The sequence below is a fragment of the Buteo buteo genome, chromosome 8 (assembly GCF_964188355.1).
Source record: "Buteo buteo chromosome 8, bButBut1.hap1.1, whole genome shotgun sequence".
Taxonomy (NCBI): Eukaryota; Metazoa; Chordata; class Aves; order Accipitriformes; family Accipitridae; genus Buteo; species Buteo buteo.
Window position 1 is genome coordinate 1,251,199 of NC_134178.1, and position 27,829 is coordinate 1,279,027.

Sequence of the window (27,829 nt, forward strand, 5' to 3'; positions counted from 1 at the left end):
AACCTTTGGGTCTGAGCCGGCACAGCCTCTCTCACGTCCGACAACCCTGCTCCGATTTCTCCAGCACAGGCAAACCATGCAGGCAGGGAAAGCAAAGCAGGCGGTCGCTCACTCTTCCCACACCTCTCCCGCTCTGGTGCAAATTTTGAGGATAGGGTTTTGGAAGTTTCTGTACTCACCACTTACCCTGACAGCTCCCATAAAGGAGGTCGATTTTGCTTAGCTACAAAAGGTTATTACAGTAGGAAATGCTGGGGAAGGAGCACGTCAGGTCAATAATGTTACCACAGAAGGAGAGAGATCTCCTAACATTTGTTTCTGGTTTTGCCATTTTTCTTACCAAAACTTGAAACAAGACACATGACAAAATATTTTAAAATGAATTTTCAGCTATTATGCAGAAACCACAATCAGTATGTTACAGTTCAAAGAGGAATGGCAGGATGTAATATTCTCTTCAGGTTAAAGTGAAAAATCAAACAACAAAAAAATTTCAATGGACAGCAGTATGTTATTCTGATCCCACGCAGAAGTGTTTTACCTCTTTTGCAAAGGATATTTTGATCAAAAGATGGGGGGCAGAAAAAAAAGGAAGGTTAATAACTGTAGCTTTCTAGAGTATTTTTATCTAGGAACTAGGGAAATATCTTCTTTTGGCCTTTTTTTTTTTTTTTTTTACCCCACTGCCCCCTTTTCCAAAAATCATTAATTCTTTATCAGTTGCAGTGCTAGTGTTTTCTCCAGAATGTCACGCAGAGAGTCACACACACACACGCACACTGCATTTAGAGATCCGCATCAGAAATCGGACTCACTGGAGCGAAAAAGAACGTTAAGCAATCTCAGCAGGGAGAGTAGAAGAGAGGAAGGGTATGAAGACACTTCAAAAGATACGTTGTTAATTCTGTTCTGTGCTAGAATTTTAAACCAACCTAGATTCTTCACTGGTTTAAGTAAGAATTTCTGATTTTATATTACTGAGGAAAACCAAAACGTTTTCATAAACAGTTCAGTTTCATGGACAGTAAACAAAACAGTAAGAAAAATCTTGCCAGTTTATGGAAACACTCATCTTTAAAAGCTACGTTCTGGAAAGCTGGTGCTTTATCGTCTGACAGAGTCCCAGATATGTGAGCATAAGTAGATGACTATTCTATGAGATCAGACAAAAATAAAGAGAGAAAAAAGCTTTGGAAAATGTTTTTGATATGCAAGCAGTAATAGAGTATTTATAGCTATGGTGATGTGCAGTTGCAGTTCCCAAAGTAATGCCCACAAGTCTCTGGGCCAAAAAAAGAAATCAACATTTAATGCATGTCAATATTAAGCTATGTTTAATGCTACCACACAGAGTTGCTCTGCCATACACCTTGCAGTGAACCTTACCTCCTCCTCTTTAAGCTTTTGTCTCCGTTTTTCTTCAACAGCTGCTCTCTTCTGCTCCTCTCTCTGTCTCTGTTCCTCCAGTCTTCTCCATCGCTCCTCCATTTGCTTTTCATATTGAAGTTTTGCTCTTCTCTCCTTCTCTAGTATCTGCTGTTCCCTAGCAGCTTAGGCAGACAAAAAGGTGCATTTCACTTTATGCAAATTTACTCCTGCTTTAAAATTATTTGATAACACGGCACAATAGAGTAAAACAACAAATACAAGTACACAGGGTTTTAGTCCACTAAGATAAAAAATATAGTGCACAGAAGTGCTGGAATGATTAGTAAACCAAGCGATTAGCTCAATAAATAAATAGGGAAGCCCTTTGTACACAAGGTGATGGTTTGTGCCCCTCACCTATGTAAAAACAGTGTACAGAATAGTTAACAACTCTTTTTTTGTTGTTTGGTTTTTGTTTTTTTTAATGTTTCAAATCCCTCTGTAGCTTAAAGCCAAATTCTTTTTTTGGATATAACAAATGTTCCCAGTAGGTTTTAAAGTGAATCAGTTATACATGTTGAAGCAAAAGCCCTTGGAATTTCTTTAGAACTGTGCTTCTCATTATGGGGCTGCCTTCAAAATAAATATGTGAAAACAACATAAGCTAAACTTGCTATGAAGCTTTGGAAATACACCATTCTGTTCACAATTTGGTGCTACATCGTTATCCACTTCTGCCTCTTTGCATGAAAAAAAAAAAATTACTTCCGTTATTGAGGGTTTGCCCAGTTGCTTATTCCAACTGGAGTCATAATCTTCTTCTCAAAACATTAGCTTCTTGTTACAGAAATTCAGACTGCAACATTACATACAGGACTGTTGCTTCAGGTTTACATAGCAGAACAAGTAGCAGAAGTTAATGTGACAAATGATGAGGAAAAATCCACTTCTCATGCAAGTGTATTCCATAAAAAGGCAGGAAAGAGGAGTTCAGTAAGCATGCCTACATACACGCAAGCCTGTAATGTCACATACCAACATACATACAGCCGATATCAAAGAAGGAATATTCTCAGAGTTGCCAGGCTAGGAACTTGAAAGTTAGGGAAAGCCAGAATTAACACTGTTTATACAAGAGCTAGTCCTTCATCCTGCTCAGCTATTCAGCCTCAGTCTGCTTTTTCAGTTCCTTTTTCCTTGTACAACAAATTTTTACCATTCTAGCTCACTCTCAGTATCTTCCCACCAGTCCTAGGCTCTTGCCCAGCCATCTCAATTCCCTCTTCTAAGGTGAGCCCTTTTTCCCCCAGCTCCTGCCCCCAGGCTCTTTAACCACAGCCATGACCCTCAGCCCCTCTTAGCACCACTCCACCCTCAAGCCCGTGGTTTAAAGCCAGACTCCCTCCAACACCAGATCCTTTTCCAACAGTTGCATTTCTTTCCCTTGAATACTGGATCCTCCTAAAATACTTCTCCCTCGCATCCAACCTGCATTATGGAATGCCTTCTACCTTATTCTTGTTAGAAATACAGTTGATGCTGTCTTCCCCTTTTGCCTTATGAAAATTCAGTATTCCTCCCACCACAGGACAGGGCAGCATGAGAGGGGTGTCAGTGCTGGAGCTGAGCTTGGACTTGTACACATGAAGAATCAGACTTGTCAACAGATAAAGAGTTACCTCGGAGACCATGGAAGACAAGTGACCAGTTGCTAATTGTTAATGACTACTAGCCACGCCAGGTAGAGCAGGTGAAAACAGCATGCTCGAGTTGATAAAAACCAAAAATAAAGTGAGGTGTCCAGAGATTGTAGCAAGATTACCTTCTGAGTAAGGAGGTGAAACCTGGGACTGGTTCTGGACAGAGAAGCAAACCATTCCGTCATCAAACATACAATTCCTGTTCCTTAATTTAGGGATACTAAAGCACTGATTAATGAGTTCTGGCTTTGGTGAAAAGGTTATTCTGTATTGCTGCAAAGTACCTGCTGGCTCCATAAAGATCTGTCCTCCTGGGGAACTCACTGCTTTTTTCTGAACTTCTAGAAGAAACTTGCCACAGACAAACTGTGACCAAAACCCAGAACTCCCCATTCTAGAAATGGTCTTAACCCTAAAAAAATGTGTTTCCAGAAGGCAGGTATGACGTCTGGGGACAAGAACTGCAGCTAACACCTTCCAAATCCCCTGGGCCAACCACTCCCAGATTCTCCAGCTTTCAGTTTCCCCCCTCATCTCCTCTTCTACTTTTTAATCCAAGTCCTTTCCAATCTACTCATCATGTCACTTTCCTGGGAACCAGATAATCAAGAGGACAGAAGAGATAATCTGGACTGAGTATACCTGGAAGAGGTGAGAGCTACAGCTCAGGCTGGTGCACACCCCATATAGACAGAACCTCTGGGGAGATTAAATACTAAACACCAGCAGATTTTCACAGGAACTACCAAAAGCGATCTTGCTCACCAGGCCCATGGTACTAAAAAATGTCAAGTCACTGGTCTCGAGCCTCAGGTTTTGCCAAGAAATGGTCAACAGTTTGTTTGTTTGTTTATTGCAAGAAAAACAGTATTTTCCTATGATTCTTCTCACAGGTATCCATACTGTTTTAGTTGACACTTCCTCAAAATATACACCTAGCTTAAATTCTACAAAATCATAAAACACTGACAATTCCTTCTGATAAGTATTGTCAGGTAACCTTAAGGAACAGTGCTACTGGCTTTTCTTGTTATTACAATGAGGAAAAGTGAAGCTAACTGTCCAACATCTTTTTTAATATATACACACACATGTATGTACATATATAGAAAGTCCAAAACAAATCTTGAACAGTTAATTCCATTCATATATCTGTATGAAATTAACTCTGTATACATACACACACCCCTTATTTATTTATTTAATATATATATAATTTGCAATTTCCTCAACATTTCCCTAGAGGTATTAGTAGATTAAAACCAACTGACTTTTTAAAAAACTCTGAAAACAATGCTTATGTTATTCAGGAAATGAATTAATAATTTTTCTCATTCTCTTGAAAAATTATTCATTTTAAAACTTATGGAAAAGTATCTGCTTTATGTCATACATAACAACTCTACGATATCTCTTAATAAGGCTAAAACTTAATAAACTAAAATTGAGGCTGTTTCACCAAATCATCCTACATATTATCCTGAATATTATTCAAGGCTTATTTGGTATTTTTACAAATCAGAATCCTAACAGTCAGTATCTTGCACATAAACCTATATTCAAAAGTAAATAGATCAAAGAAGAAAGTCAACTTGTAACTATAGAATATTAAATACTCGAATGGAAATCAAAGAAGACAGATTAATTTAATGTTTATTATTTAATTTAAATGTAGTAATATAATCCATAAAGACTAGGAACAGACTAAAGCACAACGTTTAAAATTCAGAACAGAAAAAATGTCATGTTAGTAACTTAAGCCTATAACACGTATACATAAATAATACATACACCTCCTGCCATCTTACCAAGGTATTTCTCCCTTTCTTCTCTTCTCTCCTTTGCCAGTCTTTGTCTTTCATCGGTTTTTAGAAATCCATCAATGGCTGAAGTCAGAGAGAGAGGGAAAAAAAGTGTTAAAGAAGTGTTAGTAAAACTAAAGAAACATCCAAAAGAACTAAAAAAATCCACAAAAAATGAATCAAATCTATGGCGTTTAACAGCTCCAACAACAAAAACGACTTTGCACTTGTATGTGGGCAGGTTAACAAGCTGGGATTTGGCTACATCTTGAGCACAGTCTCCTACCTACTGCCGAACTCCAAGCAGAGTTCCTCAGTGTAAATGCCTGACTCCTCTTCTTGGAGCAAACAAGCATGCTGTTAGTGCTTGTCTCAAAATTTAAAACTTTCTTGAGAAAAACCATAAGGATGCAATTAACATGTATTCATCTTTGTTAATAACCTCATTTTAAAGTTTTTGGCTAAAAAAGAAAAAGGTAGTTCAGGAAAGCAGTAAAAGGTGTATGCAGCTCTCATAGTCTAATGCTATGTGGAGTCCCAGCCTTCATATTTATGGCTTAACACAGCCCCACAGCTTCCTTGCCCACAGGAAACCACCAGCACCAGCTCGTTTCAGCAACCAGCAATTAGTGCTGGATGAGGCTACGGAGGCAGCAGCCCTCCTGCCCTCTTTTCCAAGTAGGAAACACTTTGTTTCCTCCTTGGGTTGGCATCTAAAAGCAGGTTACTTGTTTGGGAGGAGGTTGCCTACGGATGTTTTGTACCTGGATCCAGACACCCCAGTTCTTTGCACAGCATGAGCCACCGAAAAGCCCAATTTAAGAAGGCAGGCAGGCAGACCGTGACACACGAGGTACTGCAGGGTCACCTGCCTGCGTGCCCTGGAACGAGGAGCCAGATGGACCTTGGATGGACCTTCTGCAATACTGCAGGTAAGCTCACCAGCTAGTGACTCGGTAGACCAGCTAGAGAATGGTGTCCTTCCAAAACAGCTGACGGGGCCTCCAGTGCCCTCCTTTCTCTCTTTGTTTTCAGGATCTCCTGGGGTCTTAGCAGGGCTGCAGCGCAAACAGGCGCAGCGTCTCACAGCACCGTTTACATCCTTTGCAATCATTATTTGGGCTCCCTACTGAGTTACTGAATTATAATTAAGTCCCCTTCCCTTGTGCTCTAAGAACTGCAGTTGTTAATTTTATCAGATAAATATGAGTGGAAAAGTGACTTAGACTGTAACCACGACTCTCTTCCCGAAAAGCCACACTTGCAGGCTCCTCTCCGAGGGCATCCTGCCCGCGGGAGCAAAGGTTCTGCGTAGCAAGTTCTGTAAAATGCATGGTTCTGTAGGAAGAATGAAAACCAGCCTCGGTGGTCCCTCGTGACTGGTGAAAAACGCAGGTCTCAGCTGTCTCCCATTAGAACAACAGCTTGCTTTTTCCCCCAGCAGCACCTTCAAACACCATCTCTAATCCTCCTCTGCACACACATACGGCGACTACCTGACGGCAGCCAGGCCTCTGGAAAATTGCGATTATAGCTCCCAGCTGGTTAATTACAACTAGAATTTGTGGGTCAAATACATATCTATTTATTAGCAAAGACTCATCCTACTTCCATACTAGCCTGCTTGTTTGTTCGCTTGGCTGCCATTTATTGTCAGATTTGACAAGCAGGGAGGAGAGAAGAGGAGGCGGCTCAGTAAAGCAACCATAGCGAAGGTTTGCAACTACTTTGAAGGGGCCTGCAATAAGAAGTCAAGAAGGGGAGTCCTATTGTCAGCATAGCTAAATTACAGCTCCAACGGAAAGTTTTTCAGTGATCTAAAAGTCAAAAGAGCACGAAACCTACAATTTAGGCTAGAAGCAGCAGAGGAGGCGAGATCAAGACTGGATCAAGAGCCCAAAGAGGGAAGATTGAGCTTGGGAGCAAGGCGATGCTGGAGAAAGGGAAAGAGGCAACCAGAGGCAGGAGCTAAGGTCTTCTGCAGCAAGGGATGCAACTCAGATGGAGATGTGGAACCTGAAGAATGGAAACCAGGATGGGGATAAGTTGGAGGGATGGGGAGAGGAACAGCAAGACAGTCCACGTCCATGGATTATGTTCACAAAACCCTGCACTGACTCTCATCACTCTCCTGCTTTCAGCAACTTCTATGAAACCCACTGGCAAAAATACATCCCATTATGCTTGTCAATAAAATTACAGCAAACTTATCTCTGCTTTGATTGCCTCATGAATGCAACTGGCAGAAGTGGATCTAAAAGCTCCAGCCTTGCTCACAACTGCTATAGCTATAAGTTGATGCACAATTTTTCACGTTGGCTTTCTCAAGAGTTTGGATGTCCCAACCCCGCTCAGGTAATATTAAAAGAAGATCAAGGCTGTAATGCCAGACACTTAAGAAATGAGGATGTATCAGAATTGAAGCAGTCTGTACAATCCTTATTTTGCCTTCTTTTACACATAAATTATGCACTTTTTCCTTTTAGGTCCTTTTGCTTATTCAGTGCATAGGATGCACCTCCTCAAGAGGTGAACCAAGTTCAAAGCGATTACTGCTTCTTGCTTCATTTCTTTCTGAAACTGGAAAGTAGGCAGAACTATAATCTGAAGTCTGTCTTGGAGAACAGCACTCCAGACTTGGCTATATCACAGGTAAAACAACAAATACATGGAATTGCTGCTCATTACACGTGCAACACACCAGCGTGCAAAAAAACGTGTGGAAGAAAATAGTACGCAATCTAATAAGTACAGGCATCAAAATGCATATGCATGCAGCAAGGGTAGCATTAAAATAGCACAGGCATCCTCAATACTAGTATTTCTTAACTCAAGTACTTGACTTCACGAATCAGCACGCCTGTCAAAAACCAGAAATTTGCTTGCCTTCGAAAAGTAAATATAGCTTTGAATGACAGAATAACTATTCCCTGGGTAATAACTTGTACTGTGGGATGATTTTTTAAAGCCAAAATTAGCATATTTACTACACATCTTCATATAATATATATTATAAATGTAATGGGCAGAGCAGTTACCTGTGGCAAGAAATTTGATTAATGACAGGAATTCAAGTTCTGTTTGGTAAAGCAGACTGCAAACAGCAAGCTAGCAGGGGTAAGCCTAGCACGAAGATAACGTAACTCCATCTCTGCTTCGGCAGGGAAACTGCCAGCAGAGGGCACAGAGAGGCTGGAGTGAAACCCAAACCCCACAGCGAAGCAGCTTTCCCTGGGATAAGTGACCTCAGGTTAATAGTCTGTATGCTCAGCTTTATCCTGAGCCTTCCTCATACTTACAGCTCAGCCTCTGATCCCTCAGTGAGGAAGGCGTGTAGCAGCAAACAACGTGTAAACACGGGCTGGTTGTGCCTTCTGCCAACCAGAGTAATGAATACAAAAACTGGCAGAAAAATCTAAGAACCCTTTACCCCCAGACTTGCAGAAGAATAAGGAAACCGCCCCAGTAACAACATCAAAGATTTTACTGTAAGGAAGTGTACACACACACACACACACACACACACAACTTGCTGCTACTTCTACTCCATTGCCCAGCCCTCCCCAAAAGCCCCTTTTCCAAAGAGTCCCCTCTCTCAAAGGCATGCATCTAACTGCTGGGCTAATTCCTTGAGATTGTGCCTCATTTTTGACTGAGGAGGGCCAGCTGCTCATCTAGGACTTTGTTACAAGCAGCATTTCTGAAGAAAAAGACTATAACTTAAAACCAGTTAAAATGTCAGCAGCAGTCCTGCAGCAGTAATACACCAGCTAATGCTGCAGGACTCTTTCAGTACTTTAATGTTACTTTGAAATAAATATTCACAGAAGTAAAAACCCGACATGTTAATCGCTGCTTCAACCCTTTTTGAAGGGCAAGAGAAACCTATTCAGACTGATGGAAACAGGGCCAGAACATGTACACGCACACTCTGCTCCACATACCAATTGTGTAAGCCTCTTGGTGGTTGCTTAAGACAGAGAGGAAGGTTGTCCTGTCCCGATGAGACACAAGGAAACCTCTGTCTTTTGAAATCCGTATCCTGTTTCTGGTTGAGAAAACAAGTACTCGAGCAGGACAATCAGGTTATTGGAAGCTGAGAGTACATTTCAGAAGGACCAACCGGCTGCTTGGACACCTCCTCTCCTGAAATTTGCACCTGAGTAACTGCCAGCAGGTAAGGCCTCCATTAATTTTTATTTTTTTCCTACTTTGTTGTTGAACCCACATACACTTCTGTCCTTTATAATACCCCATGGTATTTGGTTTCATGATGTATTTATATATAGTAGATATCGCAGCCCTTGACAGCAGGGATCCCAACACAGAAGGAAAGCCAGCGGGGATCTCAGGCCAGCTCTACGTTAACAGTGTTCAACATACCTAGACCTTTGGCCGTCCTACATGCTCATAGACCTCTGCCCATTCTACATGAGACTGTCCCAATGTTTTTAGACCTTTGCCACAGTACGAGTCATCTAGACTGACGTTGTTGTGTTGGTGAAATTCCTGGTTTGGATGCAGTTCTGCCAGTGGGTGGCCTTGCCAGGGATGTGGCGAGGTGGTCTCTAGAGCAGACCAGACCAGCCCGAGATACCACTGCGCTTACACCCACCGTCCTGCTGGCAAGCTCTGTTGTTTCATGTAACATAATCTCAATCTATAAAATCAAGATTTTGCTCCCTAAAAACCTGCTTTGTCTCCCTTGAGACTGTTCTTTGAGGCAACAAAGAACAGACCTTTCCACCTGCCACTGCCTCCCTCTGGGTACTATTGAATGAAGAAATGTTAAGTTTTCAGTTACTGACTATCCTCTAAGCAGGAAAAAGGCATAAAACTGCATGTGACTGTACCTAGACGACACTTTCTATTGGCAAAAGGCATTTCTTCTAAGTTTTAATTATGGTATATTGCTGAGAGGCTTTCAGGTAGAGCCAACACGCAAATACCACAAGGGCTTTGCAGATATGTTCACTAAGATTGAGTGGATTGTCCTCTTTTTTGATAATTGTCTTTTTAAAAGTTTTCTTTAATTAAAAAAGCTCTGTATTGTATTGCACTCAACAATCTAAACATAGAGAATCAGAATTTTTCCAGTTTCAGCTACTTAATTTTATTTTTATGTTTGCCAGGCTGGATTTCAAATATAAGCAGAAAAGAAAAAAGGGACATTTTCCATTCTGTCTAATTAAAACACCAGGACGGCTATCTGTTGTTATAAAGATGTTAGGTAGATGAAGTCATTAAAGGCAGACTCAGTTGCCAAAACCAGTGACATTTCAGACACCACAGGATAATTGTCTGAGAGGTGGCCTGGCAGATCGGACAGAGAAGCTGTCAGACACCTGCACACACCAGTTAAACAGGTAGGACACTGCTTTACATTTGTGATCCCCACCCTTGATTTTCAAATTTTTCTGTTGAATCAAGAACTTCAGCTGTACACCATACTTAGATAAAGATTACAGTAGCAAAATATACCCTACTTGTATGTTTTAAGTTCAAGGTGAAATCACTCCAAAATGCTGGCCAAATAACTTTAAAAGTATGTATAGGTCATTTGGTGATCACGTATAATAATGAAAATATCTAATTACTACCTGGGGAGGAAAAAGTTACTAAAATATAAGAGGCAGCTCTTTTCAGTTCTGCTTGTGCCCACAGACACCTCATCAGCTCCACCGGATTGCGTGCTGTAGGTATTAACAGTGTGCGCAGCCCTAACAGTGCCCCATGGAGACTCCAGTATCATGCAGACACAGCAGATGCATCTCAACATCACTTGGAGAACTGGTAAGATACATTAGCAGAATGTTTTTACTTATTAAAACACTAGATAAATAGTAATACTAGATTAATATGTTAGTTTACTGAACAGGTCCCTGCTGGACAGCCCACCACATAGTAAGCGCATACAGAGTGGCAGCAGCACTACGTCAAGTGTGTTCTACACTGCCGTTTTATTCATCTGCTTCTGTAATCTCTCGGGCAGAAAGGAGTCCAGAGGCTTAACCAGAGCTTGCCAGCATCTCTCTCCCAGATTTAGCACACACAAACATTTATAGCTGTATTTCTCAAACTACACTGGTCCCCAGACCCATTTGGAATTTGTAGGTAGGATCTTCCTCCCCTTCCAGCCTGTCCCTTCAGCTTCTTACTGCAGGTAATTACAAAAATTGCACAAAAAGGGAGCTGAATGGTGGAGATTCAGCCGTAACTTAACCATGTTTTTGTTGTTTGGTTTTTTAGCTTCAGTTTCTTCAGAATAAACCCTGCCATCACTTCAGTTTATGAAGACAGAAGGTCAAATATATAATTGCTAAGTTCAGCAGTTACTTTAAAACCTCTGTATTCCTACCTTTGTCAATACAGATCCCAATTAATCCTTTCAACCTTACTACAATTGAAAAATTTTGTCTTCAAAAAGAAAAGTCTGTATATATGTGAATGCATATTATGCATGAAGAGAACTTTTATTCATGTAGATATAAAAATTTTATTCTTAATCTTGTGTTCTGCAATCTTTTACTATTCATGAATAGTAATTTTAATAGCAGATGCTGATATACTTGAACACACAAATTCAATTTCATAGCTATTTTTGTATTCATTGTACGACTGCAGCTAACTTGAAAACACCTTCAGTAATTTCACATGAAGGTTAAATGAAAAACTATTCTCAAGCACTTTTAGAAGCAGTTTCATTTGTTTGAGAAAGTTCATCTTTGTAGCATACATGCAAACACACATGTGCTGAGTTAACGAACTATTAAATGGTGGACACGTACGTCAGATTTTACATGCTGCAGAATAAAGCCTGTGCAAAGACACAGATGGTAAACAGGGATAAAGGACAGACCTGCCTCTCCATCCTACTCCAAGGGAGTATATTACACTCTCTTTCTCTGCGTTAATAACGCTTTCCAAGACTCTTGATTCACGAGGGGGAGGGAGAAAGGAGACAAAAAAGAAGGGAGTTTCCTTTTGCTTATTATACATCTTTCATCCAGCAATTAGTTACCAATGGGATCATTCCTCTGCTAGAAGACAAATGGGCAACTACTGTTAATAGCCTCATATAAAATTTTAATACAAAATAAAACGTTCATATATGTAAACATTATGTCCAGAGCCTTAGCTAACAGTTCTTGAGTGCTCTAATGCTAGCTTCAACGTAGCTACCGCCCTAGTAGCCATGGATCAAAGCAGGCACAGGTTTACCGCTGGCTCCACAGCAACCTGGCAGGCAGGGACCCAACCAGATATTCATGCCACTCCTGCTCTCGTGCAAGTCTCAAGAATTTTATCTTTTGCAGAATATCAGCAGAAGCAGAATTTAGCATCAAGATATTTGTACAAAAAAGTCAAGAGTTTACTAAAAAATCTGAAATTAGATGAAAAGAGAAGAAAATGGGAGGGGGGGAGGCTGAAGATTTTCATTTATTTATAATCGGTGTTACCAAAATGCCTAGTCATTTTCTCAATTGCAACTGATTTGAGTACACATTTGCAGTACAATCTAAGTTAAGTTTATGGACAATTTCCAGAGCTGTTTTATTAAAAAAAGGACACCGCACAACATCAGAATCACAACTGTGAATGATTTTTTAGACTTATCCTTTAAAACAGTCTAAGCAGAGATTTTTGGAGGCCTTGTGGGGTTTTTTTTTTGCAGGGGTTGAGAGGGTTTGGGGAGAGTTGAGGTTTGGGGGTTTTGTTTTGGGTTTTTGGTGGTTTTTTTCTTCCCAGCTCTTGCTTTACAAAAATAATTTTTCTAGTAAGCAGAAATTCTCAGTGAAAAGACGGATAATCAAATTTGAAGATGCACTTATTAAGATGTAGGAAAAGTATGGTTTTTAAAATTGACCCGGTCACAACTTTAATTATATTATCAGAAAAAGCCCTCAAGAATATTAACCAAAAATAATAACATAGCCTTTTCCCCCTTCAAATTCCTAACTACCCAAGATTTATAATGAGGAGTGAAACAAGAGAAGAGTGTAATCCAAAAGGAATTCATGTATTCATGACACTATCTTGATAATGGATTCATCCTACACACACACACAGTGTACAAGGAAAACCATCCTTTTCAAACCTGTTCCCTGAGCAAGGGAAAAAAAAACCACAACAACTTAAAATTCTGTGGGGGGAAGGGGGTCGGGGCAGGAATCAAATCAGCAGCTTTCTGGAAGGAAAGGCTATGCATTCTGGAATGGATTAAAAAAAAGGAATAACAAAAACAGATACTGCTTCTGACTCACAATTAACACTTTGAAACTAGATGGAAGTAGGGTTCACCAAGGAATAATTGCTGGCACTAGCTGGAAATTATATACTAAACCAACAAGCAAACCCCCAAACCCTAAAGCTATAAACATTACAAATGAAACAATTTTTTTTTCTACTACAGAAGTTTTTTCTTCTTTCATTCACTCACTGCATATGTCCTGAACTAGCAATTGCCCCAACATATATTTAAGATTTATGCATTTACTAACTTGCACAGACTAGTTTCACTTACTTCAGCAGAACTACTTTGTTAAAACAGAAAAGATGGAAATATCTTGTTAGGATCAGGAAGCCCCACCCAAGTCTGAAAAGAGGTCCTATCACTCACGTACTATCATAATAAATGGAAAACGCCTTTGTTGGAAGGAAAGTATCTATAAACACTGTAAACACTGCTTGCCTAGTTCACTTCACCTTATGACCTTCGCAAGAAAAAGCCTCAACGTAAGACAGTAAGCCTTGAGTCATAGTTATTTTGTCAAAATTATCTAAGGGTAATGTTCTGGGATCATATACATTTGTTTCTCCAACTCAGTGAATTCAACCTGAACAACTTCATTTTAGGAACATACACATCAAAACAAAAAATATCAATTTCTTTCCAACAATTTTTGTTACCAAAATGAACTAGAAACAAAACCTTTGCTTCTATAGTGTAGTCTAGCACACAGTTCCTCATTAAAAGTGTTTCTGGACTTGCAATACACATCTATTTATCAACATCTGCTGATGTTATATATTTATTATTAGGTATTAGATAACCAGAGCTCAGTGAAAACCAGCGTTTCACTGAGAGATTCAGATATTTTTAGCATCAGCAAATGAGATGGAAACTGTAAGTATCCATTTCTCCCACCTCCAGCTAGCTTGTAATCCCCAAATGCACATTAAAAGCCACTTCCTATTCAAGTTAATTGGCTTTGCTGGTGTATGGCACTGAATAGTGATCTTACGCTTTGGTGGTTTTACAATTTTCACTGCTGTGTTGCTCTCCCAAATGGTAGCTGAAGTGCATGAAGGCATCAAAAGTGAAGAGAGAGCACAGAACTGCTTTTCCAGATCCATGCAGCAAGAGCTTTCGTGGAAGTCTTTACAGCCACTGCATCTTGCATATCCCCCACATGGGCAAGGAGATGACCTGCAGCTGAGGTGCCCCACTCCTCTCCTTTTACTGTGATTTATTCCCCCCCCCCCCACTGAAAACGATGAACACTTACTCAAACCTTTGCAGCAACTTCCGATGCCGCAATTTAAAAGCGAGGCGTACAGGAGCCTGTACTTGAAGGGATGGTTGTCTGGAGGAAACAAAAGAGCTTACCCAACGTGCGCACTCCGAAAAGTTCGAGCGTACTGGGCAGAGTCCTGTCCTCACGCTCAGACTCTTCAGCATCACTGGCCTCGCGTCCCGAGCAATATCCCCTCAGCAGCGGGCAGTCGTGCTGCCTCCAGCCGCGGGCCAGACCTCCCTACAGCCCACCGCGCCGGCAGCCGGGACCCCTCATTAAAATTGTGCTTCACAGCGAAGAGGAAAGTTGGGATGATTTTCCCACCGTGGCAGCAGCCTGGAGCACGTGTCAAGCTGCCCGGCTCAAGGCACTGAAGCGCGCTGAAGTCCATTATTCTGCTGCCAGAACTCCTTTTGTCCTAAAAGGAACTTTCACAGCACCGGTACAGCGCAGCTGCAAATCTCCAGTTTCCAGTAACTTGGGGGTCACAGGACAGCGTTTCGGGGGAAGCCCCAGCCTTCCTGTGTGGTCCCTGCCTGCAGGGCTGGAAGGCAAAGCAGGCGGCCATGGGCCTCCCCAGCAAAGCAACTGCTTGCAGATGGGCCAATTGGTAGAGACAAAAAGAAGTCCTATAACAAAACTCTTAATTAACCTCCATGTCAAAGTACCCATACAAAAGTGTGACATGGCAAAACCACAGCTTGCTTCTAAACCGATTTCAGCCAGAAAGCGTTCTTCTGAATGAAGCCTTGAGTAAAAATACACAGATCTGTCAGTATAGTCTCATTAACTGTCATTAAAAAAATTAAGGATAATCACTGAAGAAATGATAAAACAATGTTACTATCTACAGATAAAGGGCTCACACTGGGGATACAGAGGCTTGATGAAGAGCATTTCAGTGGTGGCAATTTGTACAACGTAGCATTGACCTTAAACAACCCACTAAACATGTATGTACAGGGGTGGCTCTGCTGAGTCCTTTTACTAACTAACATTTTCCTCATTTCAAGTTTAATTTAATAGAAACTGCAATAGAAATATCTGTGCATTGGGATTTTCTCTGAATTGTAGAAAAGGTATATTTAGAGTATCAAGAAAACATATTTGGCTTCTAACAACACTTACAGAGAGGCAAAGTGTTGCCAGCATGCCCTTTATTTCCACTATATGCCTACTTTTTTTTTTTTTCCTAGACAGTACAATTAACATTTAAACATTACCTTCATTTCTCACTATACTCTGTCCTCCATCGTTAAGTCAGGGATGACTGAAGATCTGGAGAAGGCTTTTTAGGGTGTTTCTCTTCTGTTTTTTGTGGTGAGCAAAGTGAATATAGAGCATTTAACAAAAGAAGAATCCATTTGCAATTTTCCATTTATATATCTTTCTATAAAAAAAAAATTAAGCATTGATGACTTACTAACATGGCATGCACCCATCAAGGACTAACCTAAATAACCTCCACTTTGCTCTGCCCCTACCTGGTGCATCACTGACACAGTGTATTATTCCACACAGAAGCAACTACCAGGTGCAGAAAGCATGTTTTCCCTGCTATTTGGCAAAAGCTTCAAAAAAAGAAGAAAAGCCGATTAATCCAGAGTGGACATGATCAAGCGAACTTCATCCTCTGTGGAGCTGACTATGGTTAGGAGCAAGAGTTTAAGTGTTGCTTTTATTGTGCTTCACAGTAATAATATTTGCCACAGATTTGTTTAAGGGAGAAGAACATCCATTGATTATCAAACCCAAACAATTTATTCTAGGAACATGCACAGTAAATCCTCATAGGGAGGAAAAGCTTTTACAATTAACAATTAATTTTAACCTTTTTTCTTGCATTTTAGTAGGTGTACTACACCAAGGTACTTTATATTAATAGCATTATGTATAGACTTACAGTTTTAACTATGTTTCTGGTCAGTTTATCAAAGTGTATTCCATAAAGCTCCTGCTTTTGGATGGCCCAGTCTTGGCCCCTAGATGTAATTCTTAATAAGTCATATAACTTAGTGGTGAGATCCGACTATTTGCCCATTTAAATCCAGAACATGAACTTTTCCCTCCGTCACGTAGGCAGTTATTTGATCTCATCTGAGAATCTAATCCTTCTAGTCTTCCATCAAGAGCCTAACATGTCCTTGTTACAACTTCTGCATAGTTTTCTACCTGTCCTTTAGTTGTGAGCTTCTGACTCTTGAGCATGAAGCTTTCAGTGCATGTAATTCCACCTGCAAGACACTGCTGCGACTTGACCAGGCGCTGACAATCTCACTGCCCCAAAGAGAACAAAAATATTATATTCGCACACAGCCTTTGCATCTTTGTATGATCACTTATAATGATTTTTCTTGATCCAACTACTTAATATTAGCCACCGTGCATGGAAAATATTAATTGTCTCTGTTAAAAAACAAACACCCCCCCACAAAGGACAAGGCTCCAAAAGCAAGAACCTCATACAACTCTTACTCTTGAACTATGTTAAATGGTCTGAATTACTTAGAGCTTCTACATGTCTAGGAAATATCCCAAAGTGGAGATTATTTTAACACTGTCAGAAGCAACCTAATTTATGCATGGGGCTGGTGCAGATTCTTGGAGTCCAAGACTGCGAAGGGACAATGAGACATAGTCATGGTTATTAACACTGAGATACATTGGTTCTTGCCCACCTTGCCTAAATCCTACTCCGTTTTGATGGAAAGACAACGTTTGCATTTTGTGGAAACAAGACAGAAGGCGTTAGATCTACTAAGTTAGTATCTGGAAGAGTATTTTTCAAGGGCAAGGGACAGCATGCAGATAGACTGATACACAAATAGGGCTGATCATTTCTGCATCCCTTGAAAGAGTTATGTGAACCTATGTTCTTAAGTAGTATTTAGGTGGATTTTCAGTGCTTAAAAAAGTGTTAAAAAGATTAAGTCTGCCTTTTTACCACTGCAAAAGATAAATCTTTGTTTAATCTGTAATTTCTCAGAGGATTATTCACCAAGTTGCTGCTCTAAGTTGTCTTATTTGTTTATGCAAATTCAGAATACAAATCACATTACATGTGGAGCTCTTAAGCTGCAAAATAAATACGGTATTTTACCAAACCAACACTCCTCTACACAAGAGAGATGAGTAGACTGTGCATCTACTGATTTTTCAAGCCTCAAAAAAAAGGACTTTTTTTTTTCTCCCAGTGTAAGAATTTGGAGCTTTTACAAAGATTTACAAAAATCTGTAAAACTAAAGGATAAAACAGAAGTGAAAGCTACCTGTACAAAGTGACCAAGCTGTATGCAAAGTGCTTAAATGATATGCAAAGATGAACGCATACACTGAATCCAGGATTCAGGGCATGCTTATGCCAACAGAAAAAAGCCAATTAAAACAGAGTGGGTCACTAAGCTTTGCAGTAAGTAGTGCTTAGCACAGAGATCAGGTCCTGTGTTCTGTATTTTCTGTCAAAGTTCGTCTAACCTTTGGCAGTGACATGTAGCAAAGCTACACAGGATGAAGGGAGACTCCAGTTTGTACAGGTCTCTCCCACCCTCCTTTGCGACCTTCACGGCCCAAAGAGAAACGAGCTGAGAGATGTATTTAAGTCAGTAACGTGCAATTTACACTGCCATGCCAAGAGTGCCTCTGCCCTAGCTCAGGGGAAGCCCGATGCAGGAAAGCTTGCGGCAGGCACTGCGGGCGGCAGGGCAGGACTACGGGGACTTGGCTGGCATTTCCCTTGGCACAGCTATTTTACAGCCTTTAGACACACAGGCGCTCGTGCTCTACAGGCATGGTGTCTTCTTTTGACTGTTACCTGAATTTGTTTCAGAGATCAGAGACACTGGCCCAAAACGTTATTTTTTAAGAAAATACACATACTTAAATAATGACATTTCTTAGAGTATTTCTGTTGATCCTTCAACCATCTGGAGGAGACTGACTTGATACAGAACAAAGTTCAACACTGGCACGTAGAGTGCTAGAGTTCATGATTCAAAAATCAGCATCCAGACACTTTTAAAACACTACACAAAACCAGCAGAAATTAATTTAAAATGTTTTAACAAAAAAACCCATGGTTTCTATTTGTCAAAAATCACAAACCTCTATTAAAAGGCCTGTATGGGTCTTCCATCACAGTATAAGAAAAGCTATTTGGTTCAAAGACAAAATTTGTTTATTATTTGTCCTTATGCCTCTGTATACAACTCTGGGAATGCAACACGAATGCTGCTAGTTCTTGCACCTGAATTTGTAGCACTTTGCACAGTGAATTTCTGGTCTCATTCATGTGTAAGGGCAGAGCTAGAAATCTAGCCCACAGAATCTTATTTTTCTGGTAACTCACATTCTTCAAACAAGTGACTTGGAAAAAAAACTCTACAGGGCACTAAAAAGCCTCATTTCATATGGGAGAGAGACCAGATTCTCTTGTGTCTATCAAGATGCAAGTTTCTATTGTAGTGTTCTCCCTCCTAAGAGTGGTGAATTTTATGGCATGTAATATGGGGTAAGCTTTTACTGCATCCTGTGGCATCATCTTTGCAGAAATACAGCACCCTTTAGACCATAACTTCTGTCAAATTTGGTTGAAGTTGACTGATGGCTTCAACAGCTAATTATTGGTGAAAAGAAAGGAGGGTGGACAGACAGATAGGTGTGATCCACTATGCTTCATTTCTTTTTGAAGAAATACAGATGACAACTGAATTCTTGAAATTGTAGCCAGACACTTAAAACCCATATCAAAGTCCTTATTTGCATGCCTTGAGAAATGCAGCATATTCAGTGTATGATGACCCTACATCATTAAGTGGTTTCTATCATCAAGGCCCCAGCTACTCACAACAGGATGGCCTTGGGGAAAAAAAGAAAACTCATAACTTAAGAAAAATCTATCAAAAATTATGGAAGTTGCTAAAAACAAATACAGAAATCTGCATGCTATTTTTTTTAATAACCTAATAGTTCAGAGAAAAATCAGTACCTCTTCTGCACATTCTTTTCTGAGTAACTCATATAGAATAAAGACTGAAAAAAAATGAGAGGACACAGATTAGCCAAACGCCACACATTTAAACACACAGTTTAAACGTTTTAGGAAACAACCATATGATGTTACACTGCACTGATTTTCAGAGCATCTAATTAATTGCCCAACATTTAAACTGACAGGCTTAAAGAAAGGAGACAACATATAAAATGAGCACTTTAAAAAGAAGCTTAATCCAGTATCATGACACTAAACTGCCAAGCTAAACTGACCAACGATAATGGCAGAATAATTTTCAGTGGTAATTTCTTTGGGGTTATTTATAAAAAGCAGAATGAGAAACTGTGAGTACTTGCAGTTTATCAAAACAGCAATGTTTAGCTAAAAAGTGGGTGATAACAGATGAGCTTGAAGAAATAATCTGCACGGAACATAACAAGCTCTAAAAGGAAACAAAGATAATTATTTGCACAAGTGAACAGTAGCATAAATGTACTAAGGTTGACCATGATTGCTGAATTTACACTCACAATCTTCTCCTGTGGGAGATGCCACACTGAATACACCAAATCTAATCACGCAGCCAGACTTTTTTTTGGCATACAGATTTATTTAATGCTATGACATAGTCTAGTAACACGTGGTGTGGGTGTGTACATTGGGTTAAAAAGAAAGCTCTTCAATATTTATCTCAATAGAGGTAAATACATGGTGAATGCAAGAAATCGAAGGTCACATATGCTTGGCAGGCAATACTTTGTTCTAATTGATTTTGAAAACACTTGAATCATGATTTCACAATTAAATGATCCACTGCTAATACAATGTAATTGTACATTTTGGAAGATGAAGGCCAGTCAGCTTAATTTCTTCTAATGTGCGTTTAGACTTTGTAAGTCTACAATTAGCCTGTACATGGGTTAGGTGGTATTTTCTATTTAAAATTTACTTATTAATTTTCTCTTGTTCATTGTTCCTCCCTGTCCCCCTTTTCTGATGTGCCGCAACTGTGGTTTTAATGAAACAATTTATTGGCAGGAAATTTAACCTGACCTATCCTGCAAATAAAACAAACATAGCTTTATTTGGCACCAGAACGTAGGTGTTTACAGTCAAAAGCTTATAACTTAGCATCCACTTTGCACCAAAAAAAGATAGCAAAATAATCTTGGTTTAATTCTTGTAACAACTTGTGAGTCAACATCTTTCCCCGCCCCAATGTCAACACTAAATCCCAAACTATGTTCTTTCCTACTTTATTATTTTTCTTTTCATGCCATAAAACCAGTAAGACAGAAAGATCTAGTTTTATATAGTATTTCAGTTATGACATTTGTACCAGTAAAACTTACTGTACAGTCACACCATAGCTGAGTATGTATTTACAATTCATTCCTTATCTTTGCCCTTAATACCTCACTGGGGTCTCTACTGAGACAACCAGACTGTCCACCTCACACAGGCTGCCAGAACTTAGATTACAGCTACAGAGTAGAGAGAGATACAAAACTTTCCTCATTCCAAGAACATCTTCAATTATTTAAAATAATTCCTATGCTGGATCCTACAAAACTAAAGAAGTTTGTGGGTTTTTTAAAAAATAACTTCTCAGCTATACCGCAGGTGTAAACTGACAGAATTGCACAACACAGTTACAGAAATACCATAAAATTATCAATGAATTAATTTTTTTTCTTCCAGCAATCTACCAGTTTGGTAGATTCAAGTTAGACTGTCTTTTCATCACCTTTCTTTTGTTTCGCAATATAGTTACTTAGGATATACCATATACATAAACGTGTCCTATTGCTATGACTGGAAAAAGAGAAGCAGGGAAACAAAAGCCAGAACACACTACTTGAAGACCTCAGCAGTCCCCACAGAAGCCAAGGTCCAAGCACCATGATCATCCACATCATAACAGCTCTACCAGATAGCACGAGAGTTTTGGGTAAACACTGAAATGACCTTGCACCCGTCCGTCCTTTCCGTCCCACCAGCCGGCTCATTTATTAAGCGAGGTTTTCGCAGGACACTGCCCCGCTGAAGACACCTCTGGTGCAGAGAAGGGACCAGTGCCGTACGGATGGGTCCCAACCGAGGTTGCGGGCTGGCTGCTGCCCACCTCTGGGCTGGGCTCTGGGCTACGTCTCAGGTAGCCCCATCTCCAGCCCAACTCCTGCTCTTCCCAGCTGGGACCCCTGGACCCAACAGATGACCCTGCCAGCATGGGACCATCGATGGACCCCGCTACCAGCACCCCGCTGTGCCCACCCTGCCCGAGCCCTGCAGGATGGCGCTGGGGGAGAGGACACGGCAACGCGCTGCACTGCTTCCAACACACAAAACTCGGAATTACTCCTTTGTCTCACGGGGGAGAACCACCAAAGTGCTCGACTCCACGTCTCTGTTACCTGCAGCCTACGAGGGCAGAGGCTGCACACTGTACCTGAACAGCCCTGCAAAGGCAGAGGACCAGTAAGGGCAGCCTTTCTCCCAGGCTCCTTTTTATTTCTCATCCCTTTAACCGCAACAAAAACCTGCACGCTCTTTTCCACTTCTGGCTTCCAGCAATCACTACCTGACATCAAACAAGGTGATTTTTCACCACATAAAACAACAACAAAAACACCCAGTAATAGGGTGTTACCCTACTGGTCCGTCCACTAGATGACAACTGAGTAAAATAATAGCTCTGTCAATAGCAAATAGCATACCAGGTTTCAGACATTTTTAAACACAGATGTCTCCTCAAGCCCAACTTTTATGTGAATCAGATTGCAACAAAACATGCTTTGTAGCGGTATTTACTTTTCCTGGTTTTTTTAAATAGAGGCTTATGAAGTGTGAAGTACTTTTGACAAAAATTAAAGTGTTCAGAACAGGTATTATTACGTTCCTCTATTTCTATCTTAGTAAGCCACACACGCCCACTACCCAAGCCTGTGATCATGCTGGACCAAATACTTTATACATAAAAGATGTTAATAAATAAACGATTTGGTTAACACGCAGAAATGGCTGCTGGTGCACAAATAACCAGAAGCCAGCAAACCATACATTTGCTCACTGCACAGGGGCCACCAGCTGCTAACAGAAGGGAAGGAAAAGCTGTTCTGCTCTATAATGCACACCCCAAGAAACCAGCAGCTGCTCCTACATAACGAGTGAGAAGTGATCAGATACAGATGACTATGGGGAAAGAAAACATTAGACGCCTACACAGCAATGTTTTGGGGTTTTTCTTCCCCCTCCTTGTATCAACCTTCCTTCTTCCTAAGTTTTAGGACATGCTACTCATGAACATTTCCCCAGACTAAAGGCTGGCGTGTCAATGAGAATCACCAGGTTTTGAGTGCTGCAATATTAAGTATTTTTATTTTGCCACCTTAAAAAGCAAGTCTTAGTAGGATGGGCGTCTCAAACACACACTTGCTGAAGGGCAGACTCCTACCCCATGTAATCCATCAGGGCAGTTCAGCTAAAAGATCAGTGCCACTTGCCTATTAAAACCTGCAGCGCAACAAGTCCAAGGTGATGTGTCTATAAAAGCCCAGTTAAAGAAGGTCAACATATTTAATAAAAACAACCAAAACAAGAAGGCCCCATACATACACGCAACACAACTACAGCAAGTTTTGAAATTGATAAAGGTAGACCCAGGAGGAATTTTGAAACTCTTCAGTTTGAAAACAGAAAGTATTCAAGATGAAAATGAAATTAGCCAGCTTTGCAAACAACTCTAATTATTAATACCATGTAGATCTAGCCAGATGGGAAACAATATCCTGCATAGCGCAGCTAAGAAAAACAACAGCAGGGAAATAAAATCATTATTCTTTTCAACTGTAATACCATAGCTAGTGCTAAAAGTTATTTTCAGAAAACATTCTGCACTGTTGGTTTTTTTTTTAATAGAAAGTAAAGTACAGCTTCATAAGAAGTCTTACAACAGCCACTGCAGCAGACTGAAGCCACAACGATTCTCTTCTCTGTGTTGAAGAGCTCTCAAGAATGTTTTTGACAACTACTTAAGTAGGTTTCATGATAATCACAACTACTTAAGTAGGTATCATGATAATAAAAAAGACAACAATCCTAAACACTATTTGATGAGATCATAGCTGTTTCCCTCCTCTCAGAAATATAAAAAGTGTATGTATATAGGCCATTCAGTTCCACTCTCAAAATTACTTTTGACAGAGACACCTCACTGCAACTGAGCTTCCTTCCTCTCACTGGAAGTGGGTGCAGGCTTTTTCTAAGCACTTTCCATCTTTTAAGCCTATGAAAAAATTAATAGGTTGATTACCAGAATTTATACAAAGGTAACTTCTACAGAGGAATCGGTGAGTAGGGCTCTGTACTGTCTTTCTGGCAAAAATATATGTACTTTACACAATGAGCACATCATTATTTCAAGATTACTGTTCCTGCTGGCAAAGAGTTCAATTGGAAGTGTTGTCTATTACATGAACAGCCAAAGACTGGATTAGCTCTTACACTTATTTTTTTTGTCTCAGCCATTTTAGACTGATTTATAGGATTAAGAATTGTCCCGGTTTCAGCTGGAATTTCTTTCTTTTATCAAGGTGAAACCTCTCCCAGTACAACTCGCTGCCCCTTGCCTCCTCCATGCGGCTCCCTGTGAAGACAGAGCTTCCATCCTCTCTGCAGCCACCCTTTAAGTACTGGAATACAGTGATGCGGTTGGCCCTTAGTCTTCTCTTCTCCAGGTTAAATGCCTGGTCTCCAAAAGAAAGAATAGGAAGATAAACCCCAGTGTCCTGTGCTGCCGCCGTACAACCCCAAAGACTGATTCTTCCCGCTGGGGCAGAGGACAGAGGCGAGCCAAGGGCCAGGCTCAGCGTGAAGGGAAGAGGCACAAACGAGAGTGGCTGGTGTTCTCCTCCTGGAGCCACAGGCACAGACCTGCAGCTGGGTCCTGCAGCACTGTAAGCATGAGAGAGCAGCCTAGCCAAGCGTATCAAAATAATCGGAGGCAATTCTGCCAATTATAAGAAGTCCAAATCGCTCGTATTTTGGCACGGTTGTAACACAACAGAAAAAACACACTGTTCAGTTTTGGGTTTTTTGTTGTTTTTTTTGTTCTTTTTTTTTTTTTTTTTTATAATCATCATTAAGGCAGGACAGACCTAAAATCACAGTAGAAAAGAGCACTTGTTTCCTTACAGTAGCTGACTAGACTAGTACTTCTGTCAATTTTATTTAAAAAAGAGTTGCAAGGTTATAAAGCATCGTTTCCACCAATACAATATTTCAATATCACACTTCCATAAAATCAAGTTCTATTTGATACTAAAATATATGTATGCTTCCTTTTTTAAATTTTCAACTTCTATCTTAATCAAATTGTATATAGGAGGATACTTGGAAGAATAATAAGTTCGTACGGCAAGTTGATTACTCTTCAACAAATAGTTCTCTTGTAGCTGTAACAGCTAAAGCTATTAAGAGAGAATATTAATACCATCTCTGCAAGATCAGTTGAAACAGTTTGGCAAAAGGGAATGTGGCAATCAGAAGAACAAGTGAAATTTAACTTGAAGCACTTCCTGCAAGCCTTGCCTTACACTTCAGATGTAAGTAAGTATTGATATTTGACTGCTTAAGGTTCAAGAAATGAGAAAAAATCAAGTTTAAAAAAAACTTTGAAAGCAATGTCAGTACTCCAAAACCGCCTTAAAGCCAAGTCTGAATGTTAGTTTTTACAAAGTACTTCTGGTTGGTCCTTAACACACACACACCCATGACATAGAAGTTATCTGAATAAGAACTTGGCATACGTGACTATCCTTGCAATGACCTAACCCAAACTATAACAACATCAGTACGTTTTTATCTAAAACGATTCAAGGATCCAAGTGCGTGATTAAGTCCTTCCACAGTAGTACAATATACACGGCTGATGTACTGGGCATCCTTTTTGTTATGACTAAAGTTGGCTTAACTTCTGGCACTACTCAGAATTCTAACTCCATTGTTTTTATGTTTTCCATGAGAGGTAGGAAAGTGCAGGTGACAGATTTAATTTTTTTGAAGTGCAAGAACTATAACCTCATCTTCAATTGGATCCTCCCAAGTTTGTTCATTGCCTCCACCGACAGAAGACTTCTCAGCTTGTTTCTACTTATACAATCAGCAATTCTGATATGTATTTTTTTCTGAAGCGTTCAGTGTATTTCTTGGAATAGAAAAATCACTGATAACAATTTCTAGTACCAATGGAAAATATGACATAATTCAGAAATACTTGAACAATAACAAACCAGTAAGTTTATAACTAAGAAAAACTGGAAAATCAACTCACTTCCTCATCCTTGGCTAAAGCTGTTTTAGCCTGACAGTCTCTGAGTCGCCTTTAAGGAACATTTCTTCCCTTTTTCACCCTGCACATACTCATCTGCAAAGACATTTAATTCTCTAAAGCTACCATTCCTGAGTCCTCTGACAAACCTCTCTGCTTTAAAGCTTTAAAGACTTACTTGCCACCTTTTAAACAACAACATCTTGTCATGCTACACAGCCGAAACAACCACAATTTCTGTTTGATACACCACTTTCCAAAGTAAGTCTTTGAGTACCGCGGCCACTTCAATGCAATGCTCAGAAACTGAGGGCGACAGGCTTGCTTGAGTACAAAAGCTTTGTAAAGATGCAAGAAACCTTCCCTCTGATAAATGGGAGCGGCAGAGGGGAATGGCTCGGGGTCCTACGGGCAGGCTGCGGGCGATGTAGGCTCTTGTCAGCTATGAGAATTGAGGGAGCAGAAGAATTTAGGAAGCTTATTACCGGTTCAGCGAGCAAACAGAGTTAACACACATGTAGCAATCCCAAGTTACAAGCCAATTAAAAGCTTCACATTATCGCACCACCTCACTGAAAGCAATAGGAAGGAACACAGTCAACTCTGCAGATCTGTTCCCTCTTTATAAGTAAGACTAGACCAAAACTAAGACCAAAACAAACCCCAAAACACCAAACAAAAAACACACAACAAAAGAGTCCATACAGTCACTAGTCCTGCAGCCATCACTTTGACACAAAAGGACACCCCTGAGCATCTGTACACAGTACGTAACACTGTTTTCGCTTGGTGAATATTGCGATTACCCTAACGTATCTAATTTGGGGTAAGCCCGTACACAGTCCTTTAAAAAGAAAATCACCTCTTTGCTAAGGAATGTTTTCATAGCACTAAGTAGCCAATTTCTGAACAAATTCCCTTTCGCAGTGAGTAGTACTAGGCTCTCATCTATTATACATAATTATAGCAGAGGAGATCATTTGGATGCTACTGCTTCAACACTACAGCAGCTCTGAATTTGTTAACAAAAATAACTGTCTAACATACTCGGGGCATTATTTTCCTATGGCAATAAGGCAATTAAAACCATGCACATTTAAGTAGTGATAATCAGCATAGCTACATATCTGGTTAGAACCACAGAGGGGCGAGAAGTAACTGTATTGCTTTCACTTCATGAGGATCCAAGCCGGGGGAAAGGAACTGGGCCAGCTTACAGCAGCTGAGCAAGATGGTATTTTTGATGACTGCCTTCTGGTGCTCAGAATCTAATTTCCGTACAAAAATACCCAATTTTTTGCAAATAGAAGGGATCTTCATAATTTTCTATATACGCCTCAGTCAACAGGCTTGAGGAAGCGTGGATCACACCTATTTGTTTCACAAGGTGTGGGATACCGATTTGGGCAACAGGAGCTTGCCTCAGACTTCATAATTATTAAAATCTATTACAAGGTTGATCAAATTATGCAATTTAAAAAGAAAAAAAAAAAAACCACACAACACAAAACACCATGAAGTGCCCTCCAATTCTTCCATTATTCATTAAAATGAAATAGGCAGCTCGACATAAGGCATTCAAGCTGTTACAAAATTCATTTATCTGTAAATGACAAATGAAGCTCCTTCTCAGTATAACAGCTTTTCCTGTGGAGTCAATTTATTTAAAAGAAATTAAGACATTATCATACAGAGACATAATTACAGGATTTTATATGTAGTTGCAACCTGAAGTATCAGGGCTGTGCTTTTAGACTTCTATAGCAAAAAAGACTTATTAATCGTTATCTTGTAGACCCTATTAGGTTTGGTTCTGGGAGTGAGGGGAGTCTATATATCGCATAGCTATATGCCTTGATCCTGCAATGGATATGTACAGCTAGATGCCCCCTACCACAGTCAGGAAGGCTCCGTGCAGGTGCAGAAATCCATTAATGGCCACCCGCAAGGCTGTGCTGCAAAGAGGACTGGCTTGCTGCCTGTGACAGCTAGAAATACCTCTCCATGGCTGCAGCAATGCTCACGTTAAGATTGCCCCTGTGAAATCTATTTAGAAGAATTTACCTATTCAATACAGTGTATCAGCAGTATGCCTCTACACTGCAAGACTGCCTGGCACCCCA

At 40.2% G+C, this 27,829-nt stretch overlaps 1 protein-coding gene across 4 annotated transcripts in view; it reads right to left on the minus strand.

Moving 5' to 3' along the window:
* MAP7D2 (MAP7 domain containing 2) overlaps positions 1 to 27,829 on the minus strand; it is a 102,437-nt gene that overhangs the window by 33,496 nt on the left and 41,112 nt on the right. For 3 of the 4 annotated variants that reach the window (XM_075033417.1, XM_075033414.1, XM_075033416.1), the window contains exons 2-3: positions 4,877 to 4,954; positions 1,387 to 1,550 (exon numbers count right to left, since the gene is read on the minus strand). In XM_075033417.1, the coding sequence (XP_074889518.1) occupies positions 1,387 to 1,488 (102 nt within the window). In that variant the 5' untranslated portion in view covers positions 1,489 to 1,550; positions 4,877 to 4,954. Of the gene's footprint in view, positions 1 to 1,386; positions 1,551 to 4,876; positions 4,955 to 5,156; positions 5,428 to 27,829 lie in introns of those variants that run through there. The other variant, XM_075033415.1, reaches the window with a different exon arrangement.